This window comes from Condylura cristata, unplaced genomic scaffold (genome assembly GCF_000260355.1).
Source record: "Condylura cristata isolate star-nosed mole 26May11 unplaced genomic scaffold, ConCri1.0 scaffold00018, whole genome shotgun sequence".
Classification (NCBI taxonomy): Eukaryota; Metazoa; Chordata; class Mammalia; order Eulipotyphla; family Talpidae; genus Condylura; species Condylura cristata.
The window spans coordinates 36,850,336-36,874,740 of NW_004567119.1; the positions used below are offsets into that span (position 1 = coordinate 36,850,336).

Consider the following 24,405-nt stretch of genomic DNA (forward strand, 5'->3'; position numbering starts at 1 on the left):
CTCACCTTCAAATGGATTTTGTGTACTTTATTTTTTAAGTTGATGATGTATGTAGGGAATATGCAGTGCTTTAGGATACTCTGAGGACCTCATCAAAAATTTCCATGGTGAATGAAGTGGAGAGTTTACAATATTGCCTACAAGAGTGGACAGAATATTGGAGGCAGCTTGATGTTTAAGTAATTTTACTGCTTAAGTAAGGTATACCTTCTCTGGGCTATCGGTTCTTCATTTTGATAGAAATATATCAGACTAGATGAGTCGTGGAAACTTTTTTTTTTAAACTTTTTGATTCTCAGTCTACATCCATAACCCAGAAATAGGAGAAGCATCCTAGCATATATCAGTCACTTCTTAGTTTGGACTATATGAAATAGTCATTCTTGTATATACCATATGACAAATATATGCAATTTTCAGACTAATATTTTAATGTCATGTCCTCCAGTCTAGTGGTAGAAAGAGAATTAACTTTCAATTCTCTATTAATTTTCCTTTGGAAGAGATCCCACAAAATGTAATATTTTTCTAAATATTTTTTACTATATCTCTTAGGAAAAAACGAGCACCACTTAAACTTTCCCAGAGGCTCTATATTTTTTCTGGTTAAGGCTTTGATTCTGTTGCAGACAGGACCTGAAAATGATTGATTGGAGGGTGGTGCAGATCTCAAGGTTTGCTCAGCAGGGCTGTGTGTGCATGTGATGCACATGAGAAGCACTCCGCCAGACTGTCCTTGCCCTGAATGATAAAGATCCTTTCTGGTGGCCAGTGAGGCAGAGGTGGTGTTGTAAGTTTTCAGTTTCAAAGGAAACAGCATAATAAATTACTGTATCTAAAAATGCATTCTTAGGGAAACTTCTCATTCTCAAAAATTTCTTTGCTTGTACATGGCCCAATGTGTTAATGATCTGAAAAAACAAAAAACAAAAAAACTCCCAAGTATTAGGCAATCTTGTTTATCTAGCCTTACCCACTACACTTTTATAAACTAAAACATGTAAATGTTATTTCTAAACCTAGCTTATAATTCTGCTGCCATGAGCCATATACATAATGATCTTGAGAAAATTTATAGAGAAAGCATATTAACTATGCTTAATCAGCTAATCATTTGCTTAATAATGTTCAGGCTCAGACTCCTGTTCAATGTGCAAATATTTTCTGTGACATCTGTGGCATATGATCACTTAGATTCTATATGGATATTTTCAGGGAAACTCTAGTAGAAATCAATAAGATTACATTATTGAATAATTCTAATGCCAAGACACCTTCCCTTATGCTTGCTGCTTGAAATCTCAGTCCGATAAATTTTACTCCTTTGTTTCATTTTTGGTCTCTGTATTAATGGAGAACAAATCTAAGTTTTCATTTTCATAACTATTGAAACACATAAAGGCAGTTTCATGCTTCTGTTAAGTCTTCTTTTTCAAAAATGCTTCCTTTAGGCCCTGGAAGGCACCTGTAGGTACTATCCCTTAAGAGTGGTGTCCAGAAGTAAAACTATCTGTGCTGACCAACTACCTGGTTACTATGGGTCAGAAAGAAAGCATTTTTATCTGCTCTGGGGTCAAGTCCTACCTTAATACAGTCTAAGATTTGCTAGTTGAAATTGCAGTTTCTGCTTCTGTTAATTAGAAAGTAGCTCCATTTAACCAGCTCTTCAGTGCTGAGAGAAATAAAGATGTCTCTTGTGTTAATGAGGTGAGTCTCAGAGGAGAAATTACTAAGGATGGGGGCTTAGTGGGGACAATGTATGCAATCATTCATGCAATTGGAGGATTGGGACTTACAGGCCCAAAAAAATATAACTTATACAATTCAATAGCAAAAAAAAAAATAATCTGATTAAAAAGTAGACAGGAATTTAATAGATGTTAGTCAAAGAAGACATACAAATGGCCAACAGATATATAAGCAGGTTCTCAAGGTCACTAATCATCAGAAAATGCCAATGAAAAGCACAACACAATGATGTATCAGTTCACACCTATTAGGATTGCTATTACCAAAAAAGACAAGAAATAAGTGTTGGAGAGGATTTAGATTACAGGGATCCTTATTCACTATTTGTGGGAATGTAAATTGGCTCAGCCAGTATGGACACCTCAGTAGGCAGTTTCCTCATTTAAGAAGGAATTAGTACATGATCTAGAATTATCAATCCACTCTGGTTATATGTTCAAATGAAATGATACTAGGCTCTTAAAGTATATCTTCACATCTATGCTTTTTGCAGTTACTTGCAATAGCCAAGATGGGAAAACCACCTTTCTCCCAGAAGATGCATAGATAAAGAAGATACTTTCTATATATGAAGTAGAACATTATTCAGCCATGAGAAAGAAGGAAAGCCTGCCATTTGCAACAATGCAGATGAATCTTGAGAACATTATGCTAAATAAAAATGTCAGACTGAAAATTTTTTAAAAATTACCTCATATGGGGTAACTAAAAATAATAACCTTAGAGAAATAGAGAGTAGAATGAGGGTTGCCAGGGGTCAGTGGTAGAGGAAAACAGAGGTACTGGTATAAGGCACATGTTTTTAGGTGTCCTGGGTCTATATGTTAGCAATAGCCTAGTGTATACTCACAAGTTGCTAAGAGCATAAATCTTGAATGCTCTCACCACAAAAAAAGTTATTTAAAACTGAAAAAATATATAATGTATTACAGATATGAAGCATGAAATGCAAATGTTCTTTAGTTGTGGAATGTTTCCCAAACACATACACCCTGCCTAGCTTTAGCTCCTGAACTCCAGACTGCAATATTCACACTGGCTCGACACTGTCCTTGGACAGTTCACTGTCCCATACACTTACTCATTTATTCAGCTAACACATATGAAAAAATAATTTATTGAATTTAACTTTTCATCTTCTCAGACCTCTGCCTTTTCCTGGGCAGTCATGAGCTTACTGCTTCAAATGCCGTCAGTCTGGCCACACAAAGTAGTGCAGAATGTCCTTCCCCTTTGTCTGAGTGACTGCAAAGGCTCCTGAATGCGTCTTTCTGGTTCTATAGCCTGTCTTTTCATGGCTCCTCTTCATACAAGCTCAAGTGATGTTTTTAAAGTCCAAGTGTGATCGTAACACTTTCTGTCTGAATCTCTTCAAAGATTCCCCATTGCTGGTGAGATGAAAAGCCCAGGTCTCCAACATGGCCTAGAAGGACTCATTTCTGCTTCAGCCTTACTCTGCTCACTCCCCTTCATGCTCCAGCCACACTGGACAATATCTACCACCCTTCAATTTCTCCAAACCTCCCTGCTTTCTCTACTTGCTGTTCTCCATGAAGGAGAACAGTAAAAACCACTCTGTGTACACACACACACACACACACACACACACACACACACAGGAGGAGGTTTGGCCAAAGCTAGAGATATAGTCTCATTTTGTACAAATGTCAATTCATAAATTCAACAAATTACTTTTATTTAACTACATACAGGTTATGTTTAGAGGAGACTGGGCATTTCTATGAGGTGTGAGATGGCCTCCCCTAAGAGCCAGGCTGAGCTATGCTAGCTTCCACAGGGGCAATGTGAAGCAACAGTAAGAGCAAGTAGGAATGTAAGCTATTCTGGAATGCCAGCTGGAGGGAAACCTGACAGACAAGAAGAATATATGACCTTGATGGCCACACTAGTTTACTTACAGTGACATAGCTGGAGAAAGAAGAATCACAATTGATAATGGTCAACATGGGTGATTCTATGTTCTTTATAGGGTGTGTGTGTGGGGGGGTGAGTTTCCAGACCTCTTACCAGCTGGACATAGTCAAGGCAAATGAAAGACAGTAATAAGAGGATGAGAAGTATGGATATGCACAAGGAAATGCTTAATTTTCCCTCCAAGCAAGCATAGTAAATCTCTAGTCATACAGTATGTAATTGAAAATGCAAAAGCATAAAAAGAAAAAGGGAAAGTATTTTTGTTTTAAGTAAGTTATCTCATGACAAGATATGAGTAAGCACTGGACAATTACAAGGACAACAGGGGCATCAGAACTGAACCAAGAAAGAAATTGCTAGTGACATATATTGGAAAGGAACATATTATACTTGGAATAGACTGTAAGTACATAATTATGACACAGAGGGATTAAATGGCAGACTATACCTACTGGCTCTGGCTATAATCTATTTCATGCTTATTACAAATCACTGGGAATGCAAACCTCTTTTTACAAAACATAGTTTTTGAACGGATGATCTGAGGTAGTAGTGTGGCTGGTAATGTTGCATGGATCGAGCAAAGTGGATGAAAATAGACTTCAAATTAGTTGCTCTCTGCCAGGACTCCCTACTGTAGGGAGCTGCCTCCTTTAATCTATAATTACTGAAAATTAAAATTGAACAGATTTCCTCTTCTTCTGCAGTAGATATTCTTTTGTCTTTTGTTTCAAATGATACATTCACGTTTAGCTTGGTCATTTCCATAGGGAAAAAATTTTTCTTAAAACAACTGGAACTAAATGAGCACCCAATGGATTAATTGCCCTCATATTAATTCCCTTCACATTTTAAACCAGGGCAGACCCTAATGACAGACACACATTTACAAAATGACCTTCTGGCAGGCTACTGTTATTATAGTTTCTTTTTAAGTTAATTCATATAATTAAACTATTTTCTGTTTAAATGAACACAAATAATGTCTCTTGGAAGGGGTATTTAGCATACACAAAGGTAATTAACACAAGTGATACCATGCTAGTGGAAACAATTATTACTGTTAACAAATTTTTTCCAATTAGAATTGTATATACTTTACTAAAATTAAGCTATTTTAAAAATTTACACATAACTTACTTTGTAGATCCAGCACTTTTGGCATATATCTATTTAAAAGTCACAATGCTAAATATATTTTGATTATGATAGGAACTATGCTTTTATGATTTTTTTCCAGAAAGGTAAGTAAGGAAGAAGTATTTACTTACAAATTTCAGAAAAATAGGCCTCTAAGAAATTAGTTTTATAAACTACAGATTTTTGGTGTATGCATGTATACCAATAATACTTATTAACTCTACATTGAAATTTGTCCATTTGATAGAAATGTCAATACTTTCATAATCATAAATTTATAAGCAATTAAAAAGTTATCGATTTGTACAGAATATGTTACAGAAAAAATATGAAAGCTATCCTGTCATTTTTGGGGGGAAGAGAGGGTTTTATTGAATCAAAAATTGTAGAGGTAAGGCAATGTTTGAGTATTCAGACCAATTATTTAAAAATAATTGTTCATACACATTTGTAGGGACTTTATGCGACCCCTACTTTTTACATATTTTCTCTATTACCAGAGAGCTGGCAATACTTCATGTGATAGCTTTGTATAAAAACATAAATGGACATAAAAACAGTTTAACCAGTAATTTAATTATTATATTGATATTATGTATCAAATTATTATTTACTATATAAATAATAGGTGGAAGTAAAAGAACATAAATGACTCCAAAGTGGGTGAATGAGGCAACTTGCATCATCCCAAGACACACAAAAATGGAGTCGGGGTAGGGGAGGTTTACTGCAGTGCTCATTCAAATAAGGAGGCACCGAGACTGAATAGAATGTTGATATTAAATATACTCACAATGTTTTGGTTATACTGAGAACAATACTTTTTAACATCTTAAGCTAAAATAAATATTCATAAAATACTTGGGCTTTGTTTAAAATAGTCCTGGAATTTATTTTAATGTTCATGATGGTTTTGGTTTTCTTTTTCAGCTTGACAATGAATCCCTAGGCATCTCTTGATATTTATTGGCTTTTAAGTTTGGGAATACTCAAATGTACGCTGATAATCTTCCTGTTTCCCCCACTCAATGCCTGGTTCATCATTCGCACAGAACAGGTAAGAAAAAGCTGAAAGAGATTCTGCTGGAGTAGGGGAGAGAGGCAAAAGGAGAGGCTGTTCACCTCTACCTGCAGGCTGGCCAGCAAAGGCCATGTCACAGAAGCACTGGAATTTGTTGAGCAAGTCCTGACAGGGATCAGCGGCACACTCAGCAATGTCACTCCTTAAAAATAAACACAAACAGGCCCTCCCTGGTGGCACAGCGGGTTAAAGCACTGCACAAAGAAGCTTAAGCCACTTCCGCATGAGTTCGATCCCAGCCTGCCCCGGAGGTGACCACATGGCAAGGCAGACCTCTCCTGACCCGCCCACTGCTCCCCTCAGCAGTGTACTTTGTCGCTCTGCCTGTTTTTCTCTCTGCTCTGTCTCTGGTGAATCCTCTCACCCTCTGCATCTCTGGCCTGTACCCCAGTTCTGTACGAATAAATAAATAAATCTTAAAAAAAAAAAAAAAAACACAAACAGAACCCCAGTCCCTGCTGAAAAACTGGCTGTGAAATGGGGAAAGATAAAAAAAACTTGCCTTATCTGTCTAGAACAGTAGGGTTTGATTTGCTAATCATCACATACTTTATATATACATGTGATAATATGGCACGGCATCCTTAAAATCCCTTTAATTTATTTATGCTTTAATGGAGATAATTTGTTTATACGCACATGTGTGTATGCTCACATGCCCAGTCAGAACAAGAAGATGGTGCAGATACTCAGAGACCAAGAGCGAGCTGGGCATGCGTAGGACAGTTCTCTCTGGGGAGTAGAGTGTCCTCACCAGCTTTCACAAGTTCAGTCTACTGGGACACATGGGAACCTTGAGATGGAAGCTGGATTTTGCCAACCTGGAGTGAACAGCAGAGGAGACAGACACTCGAGCAGCTGGGCTTCAATTCTGAGGCATCAGTTCTCTCACACTAAGGGCAATGTCCCTCGTTTTGTTTTCATTCTGGGAGACTTTCAATTATTATTATTATTATTATTTTGGAATTCCATTTTTTTTAATAGAAAGCAGGAGTAGAAAATTAGGAGATTTCACTTGCTAAAAAATACTGTTTTGTAGCAAAAGTAGTTTTTAGATATTCAGCTAGAGTGACTTCAAAAGCTAAATGTTCCAAACAAGTGACAGTAATTCTAAGGTAAATTGAATTTTTTCACGTCCCTGGGACATTGTTATTTTTCACCACCAACTTTTTATTTTTTCTGTAAACTTATTGATTAATTCACCAACCATTTATTCTGTTAGTCATTAGGAAGCTATTAGCACTTACCCTGCACCACTCTGTTAAGCCTTGGGGATAGAACAGTCACTTAGGCATCTCCTTTACTATGGAAAATTCATATCAGGCCAGCTTCAAAAATCTCAGCACAGCAGCTTACAATGTTGAAGTTTGCTGTAAATAATTTTTAATTCTGCAAAAGGTCAAATTTATGAGCACAGCATAAACTTGGCTCAGAATGAGAGGGCAGGGCTGTGGGTGGGGCAGAGCAAACCCAAGGTAAAAGGAAAAACAGATTTCCATCCAAACAAAGCTAGCTCCTTATCCTGTTGGATACCAAGCATAGCTGAGACATTTTGTTTTCGTTTTTTGGCGTAGGCTTCTGGGCTGGAAGGAGTCTTCTCTGATTAAATGTGAGCAACTCTTGACAGCTCAGGGGAGCCTGCCAAGCCCTGTCCTGGGTGGGCCGCAGTGTTCACACCATCCATCATGCACAACCTGCCGGGATGACACTGTGGAGATGGAGATGTAGCCAGACAGGAGCGAAGGCGATTCATCAAAGGACAGCTTTTCGACATCAGGCTGTTGACAGAAGCCTCAAGCCCCCAGGTTTGAGGATCTTGCCCAGCACTTTGCAGTTTCCTTCTGGCTGCTCATTCTCGATGTCTTCTCTTACTTCTTTTTTGAGCTACATAGTACAGAGTTTATATATACATATTCATGCTAAATGCTGTTGGAGGATTCATCAGAGGTCTGTTTATAGGTGGAAGCTCACAATAAATAAATCCATTAGCACCCAGTGAATTCACCAAAAATAGTTAAGGACTTTGAAAATACAGAGTCTATTGAACACATGTTCACTAGTGTAGAAATCCATTTGCAGCAGATAAAATGGCACACATGAAAAGACTCCTGGGAAAAAAAGAAAACCTTTGAGCTTCCTTTTCTTACCATATTTTAAATCTATACTCTGAATTTAAATGACAGATATGTGGTTTTATTTCTTTTTAATAAATGTTGGAGGAAAGGGATAGGTTTGTTGTAAATATAAATAATGTGAGAAGAACAGGGATAAGTAATCCAAGGCTTTGGATAGGTTTTATACATTGTACCACTAAGCATTCATGTGACATTAAGATAGCATGAAGTGTATTAAACTGACATTAAAGTAGGGAAGAAGGCAATATTTCTAACATTTTGGTAGTATGTGGAATTGGAGGTCAAGTTATTAGCCTGGGTTAATAATGTCTGATAAAATTTGGTGCAATGTAAAGCAGAATATGATTTACAGTTATTATATTCTTCCACACATCTGTATGTTTGAACCACCTGTACCACTTAAAGCCAACCATAGAAAACAGGCTGTTAAATCAAGAACTAGACATATCACTGAAATTTGGAGAGGTAAAATGCAGGGGTAGTCTAGATTCCTTGCTGTTTTGTACATACGGCAAAAGAGCTATTTCAGACACCAAATGAGTAAGCTGAAAAGAGAAAGTTCAAATTAATTCAAATGGTAATTCTCATGGAGCATAAATACATTATTTTATTAATTTTACTTTGGAGGAAAATTATTTCAGCCCAAATCTCTTTATCAACAATGCTTGAGTTTAAGTTACTCAACATAAAAGTCTGACCAGTGATTAAAGTATCTAACCCTGAGTGGCGGAGGAAACAGCAGAGTACTTTTTCCATTTTCTCTTAATTGTTGCAAACAATGATTTCTGCACACATTTATGCCAGCATATTTTAATAGACAAACAGAGGCAAGCTTTGAAACATGTCTGGATAGGCTGTTGACCTGTCACTGACGCGCTCAGCCTTGGTTTACGCAATGCCAAATGGAAACAGTAAAATAGATAATTTTATAACATACATGAGATTGTGCTCAATAAGTGGTCAACTTTTATCTGTTTATATAGCATCTGTATAGCTTCACAACATACTAGGGTCCTTGATCCCTTTGAGAAGCTGATAGAAGTTATGGAGCTCATGCCCTTTCTTCTGTTGAAGTCAACTTCAGTGAGCCAAGTGCAGAGCCAAATCTGCCTACATTTTTAGCAGGCCACAGGCTGTCTGAAGCATTGGCCAGCTCCATAGCAACAATCACTGCATTAGGTGAAGAAGAAGGGCTCCTCTGAGACAGCTAGAATCATATGGATAAGGTATATATGTTTTTATTATTTTTTTTCTAAGAGGCAATCTTTTAGATATATATGTTTCTATTTCAACAGCAACCATACTCATGTCATATAATAGAGTAGGTGGGAAAGAAAGTATTTTTAAGAAAGAAAATTAACACACTGCACATTTTTTCAAAAGCTTATTTCCCTACTTGAACTCTTGGGTAAGAAAGTGCTCTTTATTTTGACCTAAGAGCTGTAATTTTTCTTCTTTTTTTATGGTTTGGCTGACTGAACCTATATTTCAGCATCATTTTTTTCCTATGGGAACTGAGATGAAAACTGAAAGAGAAGCTTTGAATAATCCCACTATCCTTCAGCCCAGCATTCTCTTCTATAATGTTTGAACGAGACTCACCAGTTCCCAGTGAAACCTGGCCTGCACTCACATGTCAATTCACTTGACCCCAGAACTCTGAGCAATCGCCACCATTGTAGCAAGTGAGATTCTTCTTATTCCCACAGACCATCGAGGGTAATCTGGAGTGTTTAGAGAGATAAAGTAACAGCCACAGCTGTTTATCTTGTTCATTCAAGAAAACTCTTTGGAAAAGTTCATGTATATACTCCGTGCCAACCTCATTAAGTACTTGGGCTGGCTGAACTTCTAGTGCTTAATTGTGCTGCATGATACAAGTATCACTTTCTCAGGAAAGCTCCTGCTGGCGGGCACTGGAACAAGCAGGCTATCCATCTTCCAGTTCTACAGTTTTCGTTTGTGAGAGGAGATCTATGCCATGGGTGGCAATAAATTGAGGGTTAAAAAGAAACTTGAAACAACTAGATTTGCTGCCACTTTGCTAATAAATCAACACAGGCCGCAAGAAAATTGCATCTCTATAAAGTCCAGGAAAGCAAGGACAGCACTCTAGTACCTGCACACGCCTGTGATTTCTCTGATGGCATTTAGAGCTGAACTCCAGTTGCCCTGCCTACACCTCCTGCTCCCATACCTAATAATTCACAGTGTTAGCAGCATTCGGGCCAAATGCTGTCTAGGAGGTTTGTATGTAGCACTCAGGGTACCTAGACATGAACTCAAAAGAGTGGCTTTTTTGTCAAACAACAACACTCTACAGATTAAGAAATGTTTATAAACGACAGAACAAAGTGTTAGAAACTAAGTAGAACTTTATTGCAACACAAAATCCAGTTTTTTTTTCTCATAGCATTAATTTTTGGTTGAGGTAACCTTGGTATATGACTTAAGTTTTAGAGGTGTAGATTCATACTTATTTAGATGTATGTTATCATACCACACCCATCCCAAGGTACACACAAACCTCCACTATAATTCCAGTGGTTTTAAATAACTGATATAAGGAAGGGTGTTGCTGAGGTATTTTGATCCACTGTGCATGACTGTGGGATTGATGCATACTTAATATTCAGGAAATACAGCATAAGTTGAATTTTCTCCTTTTGTACATACTGCAACTAACATATGAACCTAGCCTATCTTTTGTCTCATCCCAAACAGTCAATTATACTTTAAATAGAAAATATCATACAATTTTTTCAGAAGAGTCAAAATGTCAAAGAGCCTTGAAAGAGGTCAATTAACAATGCAAATAAGAAACTTTATATACATGTAACTTTCAAGCAAATCCTGAATCTCATTAGAAGGTATTTTTGAAAACTTAAATCTTTGAGAACTTAACTTAGATGAATTAGGAGAAAATATAGTGGAGGACTTACTGGGACAAATATTTTTGTTTTACTTATCCATTACTGTGGCAATATTATTAATTTTGACCCTGAATGTCTTTTGCTTTTAGGCAAGTTAGGTGATGACAGATGAACCAGTTAACTCTTGAAAAGTGACATATTACTGAAATGTCGAGACTTAGCACCCAACACTGTGTCCTGCCTTCACAGACTCTGAACAGCAGTAAATGTTATGGAGATAAATACATCTTTTTCCAGGTATGGTTACATGTTACTTCTGCTAGAAGATTCATCCAATTAAAGTGCCACCTCTGAGTTAGTGTGATGTCTGCAGGCTGCCAACCCGCTCCTGGTGTTCTTGCCAAAACTCTAGAATGTATTGCTTGTTAATAAGAACTCTCTCACCTCACTGTAATAATTCAATTTTTTAGTGAATTAAAAATTTGTGTAAGTTATAAAAACAATAATAAATTTATCTATGTGGAAATAGTGAGGCAGTGTGACTTAGAAGTAATCATTTTTACTTCTGCTTACATAACGTGAAAATGGAGCTTAGAACGAAACTGTTGCTTTTGTAGTTTTAGAAGGAATAGTGAAATACAATGGCAAAAGACCATTGAGCGTTCTTTCAACAGTATGCTAGATATTAGATCAAGGCCCTTTTGGGATTATCTGAGTCTATAGTACATATGCCTTAGGTTTTGTTTACTAAGTTATGTTACCATTCTGTAAGTTGCAGAAAATTATTTTAATTCATATAGTTCTTTGCTTATTGATATGCAAATGAATTTGTAGTGATAAAGTTCTCACACACTGCAGAAATGGCTTTAAATATTAATTATGGTGATTTCAAATACTAAATTTGTCAGATGGTATAAAATTCCAGTTATAAAGTAAGCTAGTCATAACTGTATGGCACAGTCAGAACAGTTAGTAACACTACAGTTCCTACTTGAAAATTGCTGAGAGATTAGATTTTCAAAATTCTCATTATAGGAAAATATTTTGTAACTATGTGTGGTGATGGATGTTTAACATTAAATCATTTTGTGGTGATCATTTTACATTATATACAAATATTGAATCATTATGCTGTACACCTGAAACTAATTTAATGTTATGTGTCAATTACACCTCAGTAAAAAAAATATTCAAATTTTGTTGCCCTATAAAAAACTTTGCATTTATTTGTAAATTCACTTCCTTATCACTATTTATATACTTATATTTATATATATGATAAAAGTATATAAAAGTATATGTAACTAGATCATCTTTTGATCTAACTATCCTTTGAACTGGTTTTAATATCTCACTGATTCCTTGTTAATGAGTTAAATAAATTCATCAAAACATTTTTACCTCTATTTGAGGATTATGATTTTACCTTCTTGAAGTTATACTTTAACATGGTCTTTTAGGATTTTCCGAACTTTTCCAGCCTGAAATAACTAGCCCCGCACACCCTCACGGGGTGGGAGCTGGGCTTCTCCAACTGTACAATTAGGCTTTTGCACTGAGGGCAAAGGCATTTGCTTGCTGAAGCTTGAAGGTTTTCAGACCTTGGGGCTACAGTTCATGAGACATATTCTAAAGAAGATGACTGAAAAAAAGTATTTTCCTTAAAGTTTGGTCAAAACATTTTACTTCTAGAACATCTCAGCAAGTGAGATCCTGTCTTTACATACATGACCAAACTGTCATGAAAGTGACCACAGTTACTCCTGTCCAGTGTAAACTATATGTCCACCAATGTGACAGGGGAAAGTGCTTCAAAGATCCAGCTTTTTGTGCAAGTGGCTCACCTGCAAAATTCTCCTGTGAAGTTCCCAAGGCAGAGAGGTAAGAACAGCCATTGGAGTTGCCCCGATGGCCCACTGGTGACCAGCAGTTGTGCAGAGTTTCGTCCAGGCTCACATCTGCGGTGACCAGCTGCAGCTCCATTGGGGCAGTCACCATGGACGCAGGGGTTTGAAAGACATTCATCAGTGTTGAGCTCACAGTGTCTCCCTGACCACCCCTGGGGACAGGGGCATTGAGAAGAGCTATAGATGTCTTCACAGCTTCCTCCATGCAAACAGGCGCTGCAGTTGTTTAACTGCAAACAGCCAGTGATGACTGCAGCTTTTAGAGTTTTTGAGAAACTGCTCTTCCTGCTGTTTATTAGTGAAGCCGTGAAGCCAGGAGCATTTTCAAAGTAAGAGAGATAAAGGCCACTGATTTCTTTGTGTTTAGATACCCCTGTGGGCTCTGCATATTGTCAATAGATTGGCTCCCTACATAAACATCTGTATGAACCTTCAAAAAGTTGAGGCTTCCAGTCGCAACCGCAGTGTCACAAGAGGTGTTTGGTTGTCCATTTCCATGTGCCACTTGGATGCCTGAGCCAACGGGTCAGTCATGGAAAAGGTCACTATGTGTCATACACCGTCACTCCCTGACTGCAAACTTGTCATACTCAGTCACTTTGCAATGATACAGTAATCTGGAATCTCAAAGGCTTCATGTTAAGAAATTCAGGCTCTTTGTCCACATGCAATACCATCATGTTTGCTTCCCATGTTCTGAAACCAAACGTGATATTGGTCAGATCTCGGGTAATATTTCCATTGCTCCTGAATAGTATTTCACCACTTTGTGCATTAAAAAGACAAAGAAATATAAGTCAGCAACTTAGTTAAATCTGTAAAACTTGCTTAATTATCATTATCCGTGACCATCTGTTACTGCCATCATGCACATTGTTTGACACATGCTAGGCACTGTGCTAGTTAATTTTTACAAATATTTATTTATTTATGTATACAGAACTGGGGTACAGGCCAGAGGTGCAGGGGCAGTGAGAGGATTCACCAGATACCGAGTGGAGAACAGAAAAGGCCGACTGATGAAGTACACTGCTGAGGGGAGCAGTGGGCGGGTCAGGAGAGGTCTGCCGGGCCATGTGGATCTCCTCCGGGGGTGGGGATGGAACTAATGCTTGGAGTGGTTTTAGCTTCTTAGTGCTGTGCTTTAACCCACTGCGCCACCAGGGAGGGCCTGCTAGTTAATTTTTTATTATTTCTGTTAGTGAACTCTTAAATATAAACTTACTGTTATTCATTTTCATCCCATTTTATAGAAGAAGAAATTGAGACTCAAGTCCATCAAGCAATACTCTTGTGATCATGTGGCTCATAAATAATAAAGGCAGCGTATCAAAGCTGGGTGGTCTGATACCAAAACCTAAACCAGATATTTACTTTCTGGTGGAATTCTAGTACACACCAGTTTTACTTTATATTTGCTTCAAAATATAAAACATTAATTATGTTTTTAGACATAAAGAAACTGAGCACAAAGAAATCACAAATAAAGCTGCGATGACACAGTAAATTAGCAGTGAAGTCTGGCTTCTGATGGCTGTTCAGAATCACATCTCACACAACTGAGACACCTACCTGGCAAGCTGCAGTTTGTGCCAGTGTGCCAACTGCAATCTTAAAGCCAAGCTGCTTCATATGCTGGGCAAGTCAGTTGCTCTACTTATGCCATTTCAAATGTAAACACAGAACTTTGGGGCAACCTGTAAGCATTTATTCTATCAAAGTGTCTTCCAGTTAAATAATCATTAGTTCACAGCTTGCTCTGTATCTTAAAACATCTAAACTATCTCAGCTCATGATATTCTTTGACACATTGTACATTAAGACAACAGGATATGATAGGATGTTTATAAGCTGTTGGAAATATTGATAACACAGGAAAATGAGAGAAAAAAATAGAAGCAAAGACTTTAAATATGGGGAAGTGGTAGAATTCAGTGTAAACCAAGAGGACGGGCTACAGACTGGACTGTGTGATTTAAAGTAGGAGAAAAGACAGACTACAAACAAAAGTGTGGTTCGTGTTTAGGTATGTAAAAAATATGAAGACTACTCAAATTGCTAACATTTGGGACATTGTCCTGTGGCACTGAAAATGGGCAGGGAAATCAAACTAAGGTGAATACTACAGCAAACATGAATTGAGAGCCTCATGTGTTTGGCTCTTAGGATACTCATCACACACATCTACTTATAAAGTAGACATTTGATTCCTAGTTTTCAAAGGAAGCTTCATATTATGAAGACTGTGTCAATTGCCTGAAGTAACAGCTAATAAATGGTAGTGTACGAGCACATTTCTTCTGAATTCCCAATAACAAGGAAAGAGAATCAAACAGTGCCTGGTTCTTCAGAATTCAGATTTAAAGGATCAAGGATATATGTCTGGGTCAGAAAAAAAAGTATGAGGCTTATTAGATCGATTAGACAACTCAGATTAGGGGAAACAACCACAAGTTTCTTTAGTGAACTGGTTTTTTGACTTTTTTTTTTTTTTAGTCACCTGTGGAAAACTGAAAACACCAACTTCATTGGATAGGTAAGTTTGAACTTTGCCTACATTTAAGTCCTTGAAGTACCAATTGGCACTGGGCTCTGGAGGACATGGGCTGAGCTCAAAGCACTGCATGTCCTCACCAGCCTTCCAAGCTGTGTTTGCAGAGAACACAAAGAGTCATCCCACAGGGAACAGCAAGCACATCCATTGTGACAGGGACTAGGCTGAGCAGAAAAGAGTGAAAGGTATAGAAAGCACTGGCAACAAAAGATGGAAATAATGATAGCAATATCTGTCATTTTTAAATGCTTATTCCCTACACATTTACAGTTTAAAATTCTATACCTATTGGTCAGTTTGTAAATAAAATAAAATGTTCTGCTACCATTGCCAATTCTTTTGTCAAAGAAAAAGAGGGAAACAGAAAAGGACAGGTGAGGGAGGGAGAGAGAGGAAGAGAACGAAGGAGGGGAGGAAGAGAGTGATTAAAAGAGAAAATGAGACCCTCCTCAGTGGTGTAAGGGGTTAAGTCTCAGCAATATGAAGCTGTCCACAGCCACTGCAGCACGAGTTCAATCCTCAGTGGAAAGTTGTCCTTCCTGTTATTTGTGTTCTGGTGGGTTTTTAAAATTCTTACCTCCATCATGCAATTTTGAGAATTGTGTCCAGGATTAAAAGTGCACAGAAATAGTCTTTACAGTTGTAGCATGGATTTTAAAAAAATTATTTTAGAGTCATATTTAAATCTAAACAAGAAGCTGATAAATAGATCAGCTTTTATTATACACAGAATTATTCCTGCTTATCTTTGCCTCTCATCCTTGTTCTCAGACAAGGCTTAGTTGAGAAGATACAATGTGTTTACAGCATTGGCACTTAGAGTCTAAAAGTAAAGTACATGAAAATAATAATAGCTTTGCCTTGAGCTACCTAAGAAGTTCTGAAAGTAAATACATGTTGGCTACTACAAGTAGCTCCATGTTGGCTTATTGTTGAGTCCCACTGGTCACTGAAGAGAAGATCTTTGACTGATAAACTTGTGAACATTTCTATCACTGCCCTTAAAATGTGTGGTTTAATGGACTATCAGATACCATTGCACTGGAAGAAAATTGGAGAATTAGGTCTCTTTTGCAATATTTGTAAGCATACTACTCAGACAGACAAGATTTTTGCTATTTGATGGCTAATGTCATAAAGCCTAATTATTTTTTATAAAAAACAAAAACAGGGGCCCTCCCTGGGGGCACAGCAGGTTAAAGCACAGCACTGAGAATCTAAGGCCGCTTCCGCATGAGTTCAATTCCTGCCTGCCCCGGAGGTGACCACATGGCACAGCAGACCTCTCCTGACCTGTCCGCTGCTCCCCTCAGCAGTGTACTTTATCAATCTACCTGTTCTGTTCCCCACTCTGTCTCTGGTAAAGCCTCTCACTGCCCCTGCGCATCTGGCCTGTACCCCAATTCTGTATGCACAAATAAATAAAATCTTAAAAAAAAAAAAAAACAGACAGTCCCGCTCCAGAGCTGACCCACATGATGCGGCAGACCACTCCTGACCCGCCCACTGTTCCCCTCAGCAGTGTACTTTATCAATCTACCTGTTCTGTTCCCCACTCTGTCTCTGGTAAAGCCTCTCACTGCCCCTGCGCCTCTGGCCTGTACCCCAATTCTGTATGCACAAATAAATAAAATCTTAAAAAAAAAAAAAACAGAAATAAAGTTAGTTTTCAAATTCTCTTTGGAGAATGAAAGGCAAGACAGTTGAACAAAGGAAAAGGAGGGGTTTTCTGTTGGTGGTCCTGGACAGTAAAATGGAAGATATGGGAGACAGAAAAGCAAGTGAGTAATGAATTCGTTCAGTACTTCTGTGGTCAGAGAAGCTGTCAGTGCACTGCATGGCAATGTTCTCAATGTGAATTTCCTCAGGAAGAGTCTTAAAATGTATAAAGGTGGACCATGACCTTCAGAAACATGGATGGTGTGTAACAGGAAGAAAAGTTCTCATCATTCTGATGCTTATGTTCTAGTTAGAGACAAATCAGACATAGAAAAAGAATTCTATCAGGTGCTGATGTGCTCTCTTGGAGAAAATAAATTCAGCAGGAAAGGGGAGGAGAGGTAACGGAGGGGTAGGAGTAAAGTGCAGCAAAAGAAAGTGACAAAATGAAACCAAACAAAGCCTAGAAATATGACAGCAGATTTGAGGCTAGTAAAGGGGGAGAGGATGGGGGTGAAAACAAGGTGGTGAGAGGGCCCAATGGTACAGTAAAGGGATGTGGGAGCTGGGAGGTGGGGAGGGGGTGGGGAGGCACATATGAGGAGGTGTGAGCCTATTTCCCTTAATTGTACACTGCTGTAAGCCAGTCTTATTCCATTTTTAAAAGTTATTCTAATTTAAAATGGGATAGTAAGAGAGCTCTCGGAAAAGGCAGTATGTGGACAAAACCCAAAGTAGGAATATTATTTCAAAAAACTCAAGAGAGAATTTATGGTGATTTGCATCTGTGGTAATGGTGAAGATACAAAGAGCTGATCAGATCAGATTTTGGAAATATTTTGAAGGTGGAACTGACAGGCATTTTCTGAGGGCAAGTTCATCTCCAATATTTTTGGCAATGGTGAAGAAGATGGAAGGAATAGATTTAGAGGACAATAAGGATTCATTGCCAGGTAATATGCCCTCGCATATCCAGTTGAAATGTCTGATCAGCCATCTAATAGGTTCAGGGAAGATGTGAGCTAGCTATAAGCATTTTGAATTTGTTAGTGAACATATGATATTTAGAGTCGTAAGAGTAAATGAGATCATCAAGACAGTCATGAGAGAGGTTATCAAGATAGATAGTGAGAAAAGTAGAGGTCTAGGAGCTGTACCCCCAAACACAAGACATTTGGAGGTAAAGGAGATGAAAAAAGGGACCAGTAAGACAGGAAGAGATCCTTATGGTGTCCTGTAAGCCTGGTGAGGGAAGAGTTTATGGGCAGAAGCAGTGTTTAGTTGTGTTAACTGATGCTGAGAGGTCAAGGAAAAAGAGAACTGAAAACTGACCATTGAATTTTGCAATCTGGAAATCACTGAAGAACTTCACAAGGGTATTGGCTTAAAGACATGACTGTCTTCACTTAACATCCCAATCCTAACCAGAAAAAGAAGGGCAGACCTCATCAGGTTTACATGCTGTTCTATGGTCCAGTTGAAGTTTGGGCAAAGCTAAGACATATTTTAGTTTAGTTGAACTATAGCGAAACTCGCTTAGGCAACCGTCTGTCTTTGAAGACCACCTGTACAAAAGGCGATATTTTCAGAACTGACTTGATTTCCTATAGGAACACTGCATTTTGAATCTGCATTTGGAGACCACCTGCTCCAGGCAACTACAGGTAGCTTTCAAAGTGTACTGTTAGATGAAATAACCTGTTTGAAGAGGTTAACATCTCCGAATAGACTGCAGTACTTTCATATGAGATAAAATGCTTAATAAGAAAATGTGGCTCTTGAAGCTCCTGAGGTTTGAGAATATGCACAGAATCACTCACCCTCAGGGTGGTGGGGGGTCCCTGCTGGCCATTCCAGGATGCCTGAGGCATCACTTTGTGGATCCAGATTAAAAGACAGGCAGAACACAGTGCTGTTTTTTCCTCAGAAGTCTGACTCTCCAGCAATCCCATTCTTCTTCAGAAATCACAAGCAAGTAGTCAGAGTGTATGATTTGCTACATGATTTTAGAAAAACACTGGAAGCCACAGAGGACTTGTCTGTGGGCATACAATGGTTCTCATAGGAAGGGAGGGCTTTTCACATGTGCCATTGTTATGACATGAAAAGCCATGAAAAAAAGATGACAACTAACTTTGACAGGCAGGAAATGATTGCTGGACTGCAACAAAATCAAAATAAATAAATGGCTTAAATGTACCTGATTGGTTTAGAGTAAGAAGCAGGACACTGGTACACTGAGAATGATCCAAAGTGAGCTGGTCAAAGAATGGCAAAAGTCACAGAACTTTGCCAAAAGGTCACTGTGATATTAGGATGCAAAACAGAATACTCTAGAACATTGTCTAGGATGAGGGAAGTTATAGTATGTATCTCTCTACATTGCCAGGCTCGTCTAAGAATGAGATAAGCAATTATGTATGACGCAAGTAACTAGCTGATGAAATGTCTGAAAACTAAGTCATGTGGAAAGTATTGGAGAAAATTGGATATGATTAGCATGATAGAAGCAATGATTTGGATGGTACAAGATACTTCAACAAGTGTTCTCAAGAAGAAAAGATCTGAGATTTATATTATTATTATGGCTTCATGAGTTGCAATGTTACCAATGAATTAAAGCTATTGATAACCATATTTTTCTTCAGTATTTAGGAAACAAGTTTTAGAGAATTTTTGAAAAATGGAGTAGTTATCTATTCCTGAAGGTATATAAGCAGCAGTTGGTCCCCCTACACTTACAGAAATAATAGTGTAAAAAAAAAATGTAGTTGCAGAGTTAAGCCCCTTCCATATCTATGAAAGGGTAATTCTGGGCAGATAATGTTTTCAAAATGTAGGTGGACACCTAAAGATGAATCATATGTAAACTGACATTACAAATCAAATACCTTTAGAAAGCAAGAAGTCTGTGAGATATTTATCTTAGAATCTTTACACTCTGAGGCACAGCCAGCATCACATGAGCTACTGAGACATCTGGGACTAGGCTTGAGAAAAATTTTCAGAACTCTCCTGATGGAGGCATTTGTTTATTTTACGAAGGTCAATATTAAAGTACTGGAAATCCCAATGTATTCAGGTTCAGCCAACCAGTTCTATCCTCTAGTCTGCTTTATCCATGGTGATAGGGACTATGGGAGGAAAACACTGAGCCAAGATCAAGAGTCAGATCAAGTTTGCTTTTATGTTTTCTTGTGCATCTCTTTCCTATTGAATGTGCATGTAAAATGACAGTAAACTCCATTTTCTGTTCACAGCTTGTAAGCATTCTTTGTGATGGGAATAAACTCGCTGACAAGCTTTCCTCATAGGAGTGTATGCAGAATATTTTAATTTTATGACTGAAATATCAAATGAAATATTGAATTTTCCTTCGACCTATACCAAGACTACTCAGAAAAAGAGTTGATACAATTTCATCCCCATGCAGATACCTTTTGAAGCCAAGGATTTTCATGAGGGTGAAACAGTACAGACAAATAAGGACAATTGGGGCTAGGAAACTCATCAGGAACTTGGTTTAAAAACTTTGATTTTCCATGTTTGTTGGTGAAGAAATCCAGGACCCATTGGATTGGCATCTCTTGAATCTAGTTACCAAGACAGTTAGTACCACCACGGTCATTCTTACGCTCATGGGTCACTGCACATGGAAGCCAGTCCAAATGAGGCAGCATCTGTTTGTTATTTTGTATATGTAGTAAAAATATTGCCTTCGGTCAATTAAATTTTCTTCAAAAAGTGAACATTGCCTTAGTATAATTTCCCCTTTTTAAAAAAAATCAGAGAACAACTTTCCCTTCCATTTAAAATATTGCATAGAGCTAGTAGATGCCATATCTCATTGTCAAGCAGGTTCATGATTTGCAATGAATAGTGTGGTCAAGGGGGAGTTGGTGAATAGCTTCTAATAATTCTTAGCCATTCCTACATACAATAAGGTACAGTCTAAGACTGGTTTTAATTTTGCCTCATACAAAGCAGAGAAGACTATTTACCAGATGTTGTACTACTTGAAGTGGCTCTAAAATCGTGGGGTAAATTACAGCTGAACTTCAAAGCTGTCTGTTGCAATTACTTCTCAGACATTTCCAATGCATGAGAGCAATAAAAAGAAACAGGAATATATTGATCACTATCAACAGCAATATTTTGAATGATGTTGGAATTTTTGAGGAATCTGAAATACATTCCTAGCTGTGATTTGCTAGAGAAAATAGATTGATTCATTTATGGTATCTGCCAAGTGTTAGGGCTGGTACTGTCCATATTCTTTTTATTTTTTTCCTTAAGATGCTGGGTAGAGTACCTGTGTTCTCCACATGTACATTTGAGTCAAATTGGTGATTTATGAAAGAGCTAAACTTAAGCATGATTTTGGAGCCAGTGTGAATTACATAGAAAGTAGAACAAGGCAATAAATGTTTACTAGGAATCTACGATGCTAGTGCTTGATATTGACTAGTGTCATGTCAACAGTCCTATTTTTCCCCAAAAGATTATGTCTCTTTCAAATGAGTTAGCAACAGTTTACCATATTTTCACAATAAGTTTCTGATACACAACAAATAGTAAAACTGTAATAGTATTGTGTAAACACCAAGATGAAAAATCTTGGATAGAAGCTATTGACTTAACTTGTTCTTTCCTGCAGGAGTAAAACCCTAGATTAGTGTCCTAGTGTCCTACAAATCTACTCAAATATAATTAACACACATCAATAGCCGCTTCTTTTTCTTATCTGTAAACCACTAGTTGAAATCTGAGGGGTCTTATATCTCCTAACAGGCAGAATCCCTCACGCCCTGCCTTCTTTCACCTCTTAGATTGTTCAGGCTTTATAGGGCCTGTAGCAGTCACAATGGTATCTAAGCCACATGTTGATGCAGCGTCCTCTGTTCTCACAGTTGGCTTTTGCACTAATACTTTCTCATACAACCTGCCTTGATGTTTAATGATGAGCCAGGTGAAATGTTCTCCAGGGTAATGTGATTCGAGTCCACTCTAATGTCTTGGATAGCTGACAAATGAAGGTGTGGGTGGTATATTATAGATGTTCAGCAGAGCAGCATCATTGCTGCTGTTTCCACTGGCAAACCACCAAGAAAGGGGCTTTATGAAGCACATATTGATTGAGCATGTTCAAACGCAGAAGGAGCTTTAGCTGTGATTTCTCCACACAAGAGCTTCAAGAGAGCTCATGGCCTCCTCAAACGTCACTTCCACTGAGTGCCATTCTCCTTTGCTGACGTTGTGAGGAAATATACAGGAGCACCTTTGACTTACTGTTGACTTGAATCAATAAGTGAATGGAGCTACTGAGCAACTCCAGCACTGTAGACATGTCCCTGTCACCTTGGAAAAGTAGAAGTGCCATTTGCTTTACAGACTGAAGATTGAGGGTAAAATTGCAAACTGATCCCTGGGCTGTGCCTGAGCCACTTGGGACATGCAGGAAGCCGTTGCCCTGAAGGGAGAGGTAACAAACTCATGCAGGGACCCAGTGTAGCCAGGCTGACACAGGCAGCTGAATCCATGTTGGCCACATTGGAAGTGAGGAATGCAGATTCCATTATTTAGACACTTGCAATGGGTATACAACCCAGGAGAATATGAAAGCAAACCCTTTGTCCATAAAATGTTCCAGAACTGTGATCAAATGGACAATGGCCAGTGTAATTCTCAGGAAAGTTCTCACAGGTACCACCATTTTGACAAGGGTTTGAAGAGTATTCAAACCCTTGTCTCCTTGACAGTGGACTCCTGTTAAAGATCAAGACTAGGTTGAAATTATGTATTGTGAGATTAGAAATGGAAGTTTCAGGTTTATGAATGTCATGGAATAAAGTGTGAAAATTTGCTGAGGAAGCTAAAATTGAATACCTCATTTTGCATATATTTTGCAGAGAAGTATATTTATGACAGATCTGGAATTCTCCAGGAATAGGTTATTTGCCAAATTCAGTGACTGTCTCCAACTGTAGCATTGACTATCATAAACATTGAAAAATAGACAAAGATAGTTCCTGGCAGTGATGCTGGATATTTATTTGGGGATCCATTCTCAGAAGACTCAGACTGATAATGCTATATTTGAATCCCAGTGAGGCTGTCAGCGGGTTATATTTATTTACTTTCTGCCTCTAGTTTCCTTGTTTACAAAATGGGATTAGTGCTAGTATTTACGTAACAAGACTTTTAAAAGGTTAAATGAATTAGGACATGAAACGTCTTATAACATTGCTTGATATATAAACAGTTCTTAATAAACATTGGTTATTAGAAAGTTATAATCAAAGGAATTGCCCTAAAATGACAAAATTCAAAGAGCATTGAGAGCATATGGAGTGGCCCACAAAATGCATAGCATTACATAATCAGAGAGTTATCTGGAAAGCATTTTAGGCTAGACTGTGCTCTTTATGAGGGAAGGGAAATGTGTTTATTCACTAGTGTATGTCTAAGCTATGGCACACTGCCTCACATCTAATATACTTGGCAATCAAATTTTGCATGAATTAATGATGACCTTTCTAACAAACACAATTTTTATAAAGTACTTAATTGATCTAATGCAAAGCCCAATATGTTCTATTTGTGTGTACTTAAAAGACATAGGTATCAAGTGTCATTAGTCTTTCAGACAACTGCCATTTATGTGACATACATATAGAAACTTGATGGGATCCTACTGTAATTATATTTTACTTTCTTTGGATGGCAATCATACTGGCATTGCTAACCGAATCATATTTCAGGCGCTCTGTAAAGAGTGAGCATATTATAATCTAGAGTTTCCCATAGTACTTTCACAATGTTACACATATATGTGTTATAAACTGCTGGATAAGTAGAAAAAAATTAAATTGATCTGACTTATTTGTTCTGTAGCCATCCTAACAGGCAGAAGGAACTGCCTGTATATAACACCCATTCTAAAGGGGCGTTATAATGCAAGTTCAATTAACTGAAAAGTTTGAGTTTTTATATTAGAAGATATTTTGTTAAAATTTATTTTTATGGGATTTTAAAGAAAAAAATATTTATCAGCATATATTTGATTAAGAAAAATATTGAATAATGTATAACTAAATCAAAACTAATTTTTTAAAGATAAAACTCCAATATGCCTTTAAGCATATTTAATGAGATGGGGAAAGGCATTATTCCCTTCATCTGTTAGATCAGTGTGAGGCTGCCTTCAAGCAAGTCTTAGTTACCTGGAGTCTCCTCTGATCTGTCCTCAGGCTGAGAGGCCAGAGACCTATGAGGCAGATAAGCACCTTCTCTGTCCAGCTACTCTCACTTTGCCCCTTGCCAGCCCTCCCCGTTCTTGTTCTTTCTTCCTTTCTTCCTTTCTTTCTTTCTT

At 37.8% G+C, this 24,405-nt stretch overlaps 1 protein-coding gene across 1 annotated transcript in view; it reads right to left on the reverse strand.

Annotated features, from left to right (window-relative positions):
- Window positions 1-24,405, reverse strand: part of CRB1 (crumbs family member 1, photoreceptor morphogenesis associated) — a 126,277-nt gene that overhangs the window by 24,849 nt on the left and 77,023 nt on the right. The window contains 22 exon segments of the mRNA XM_004685255.1: window positions 5,824-5,889; window positions 5,892-5,959; window positions 5,961-6,044; window positions 9,634-9,689; window positions 9,692-9,773; window positions 12,758-13,074; window positions 13,076-13,132; window positions 13,135-13,178; window positions 13,181-13,285; window positions 13,288-13,416; window positions 13,419-13,601; window positions 15,363-15,416; window positions 15,419-15,478; window positions 15,481-15,538; window positions 21,874-21,943; window positions 21,945-22,058; window positions 22,060-22,126; window positions 22,129-22,232; window positions 22,234-22,292; window positions 22,294-22,514; window positions 22,517-22,631; window positions 22,634-22,784. Coding sequence (XP_004685312.1) covers window positions 5,824-5,889; window positions 5,892-5,959; window positions 5,961-6,044; window positions 9,634-9,689; window positions 9,692-9,773; window positions 12,758-13,074; window positions 13,076-13,132; window positions 13,135-13,178; window positions 13,181-13,285; window positions 13,288-13,416; window positions 13,419-13,601; window positions 15,363-15,416; window positions 15,419-15,478; window positions 15,481-15,538; window positions 21,874-21,943; window positions 21,945-22,058; window positions 22,060-22,126; window positions 22,129-22,232; window positions 22,234-22,292; window positions 22,294-22,514; window positions 22,517-22,631; window positions 22,634-22,784 — 2,264 coding nt within the window.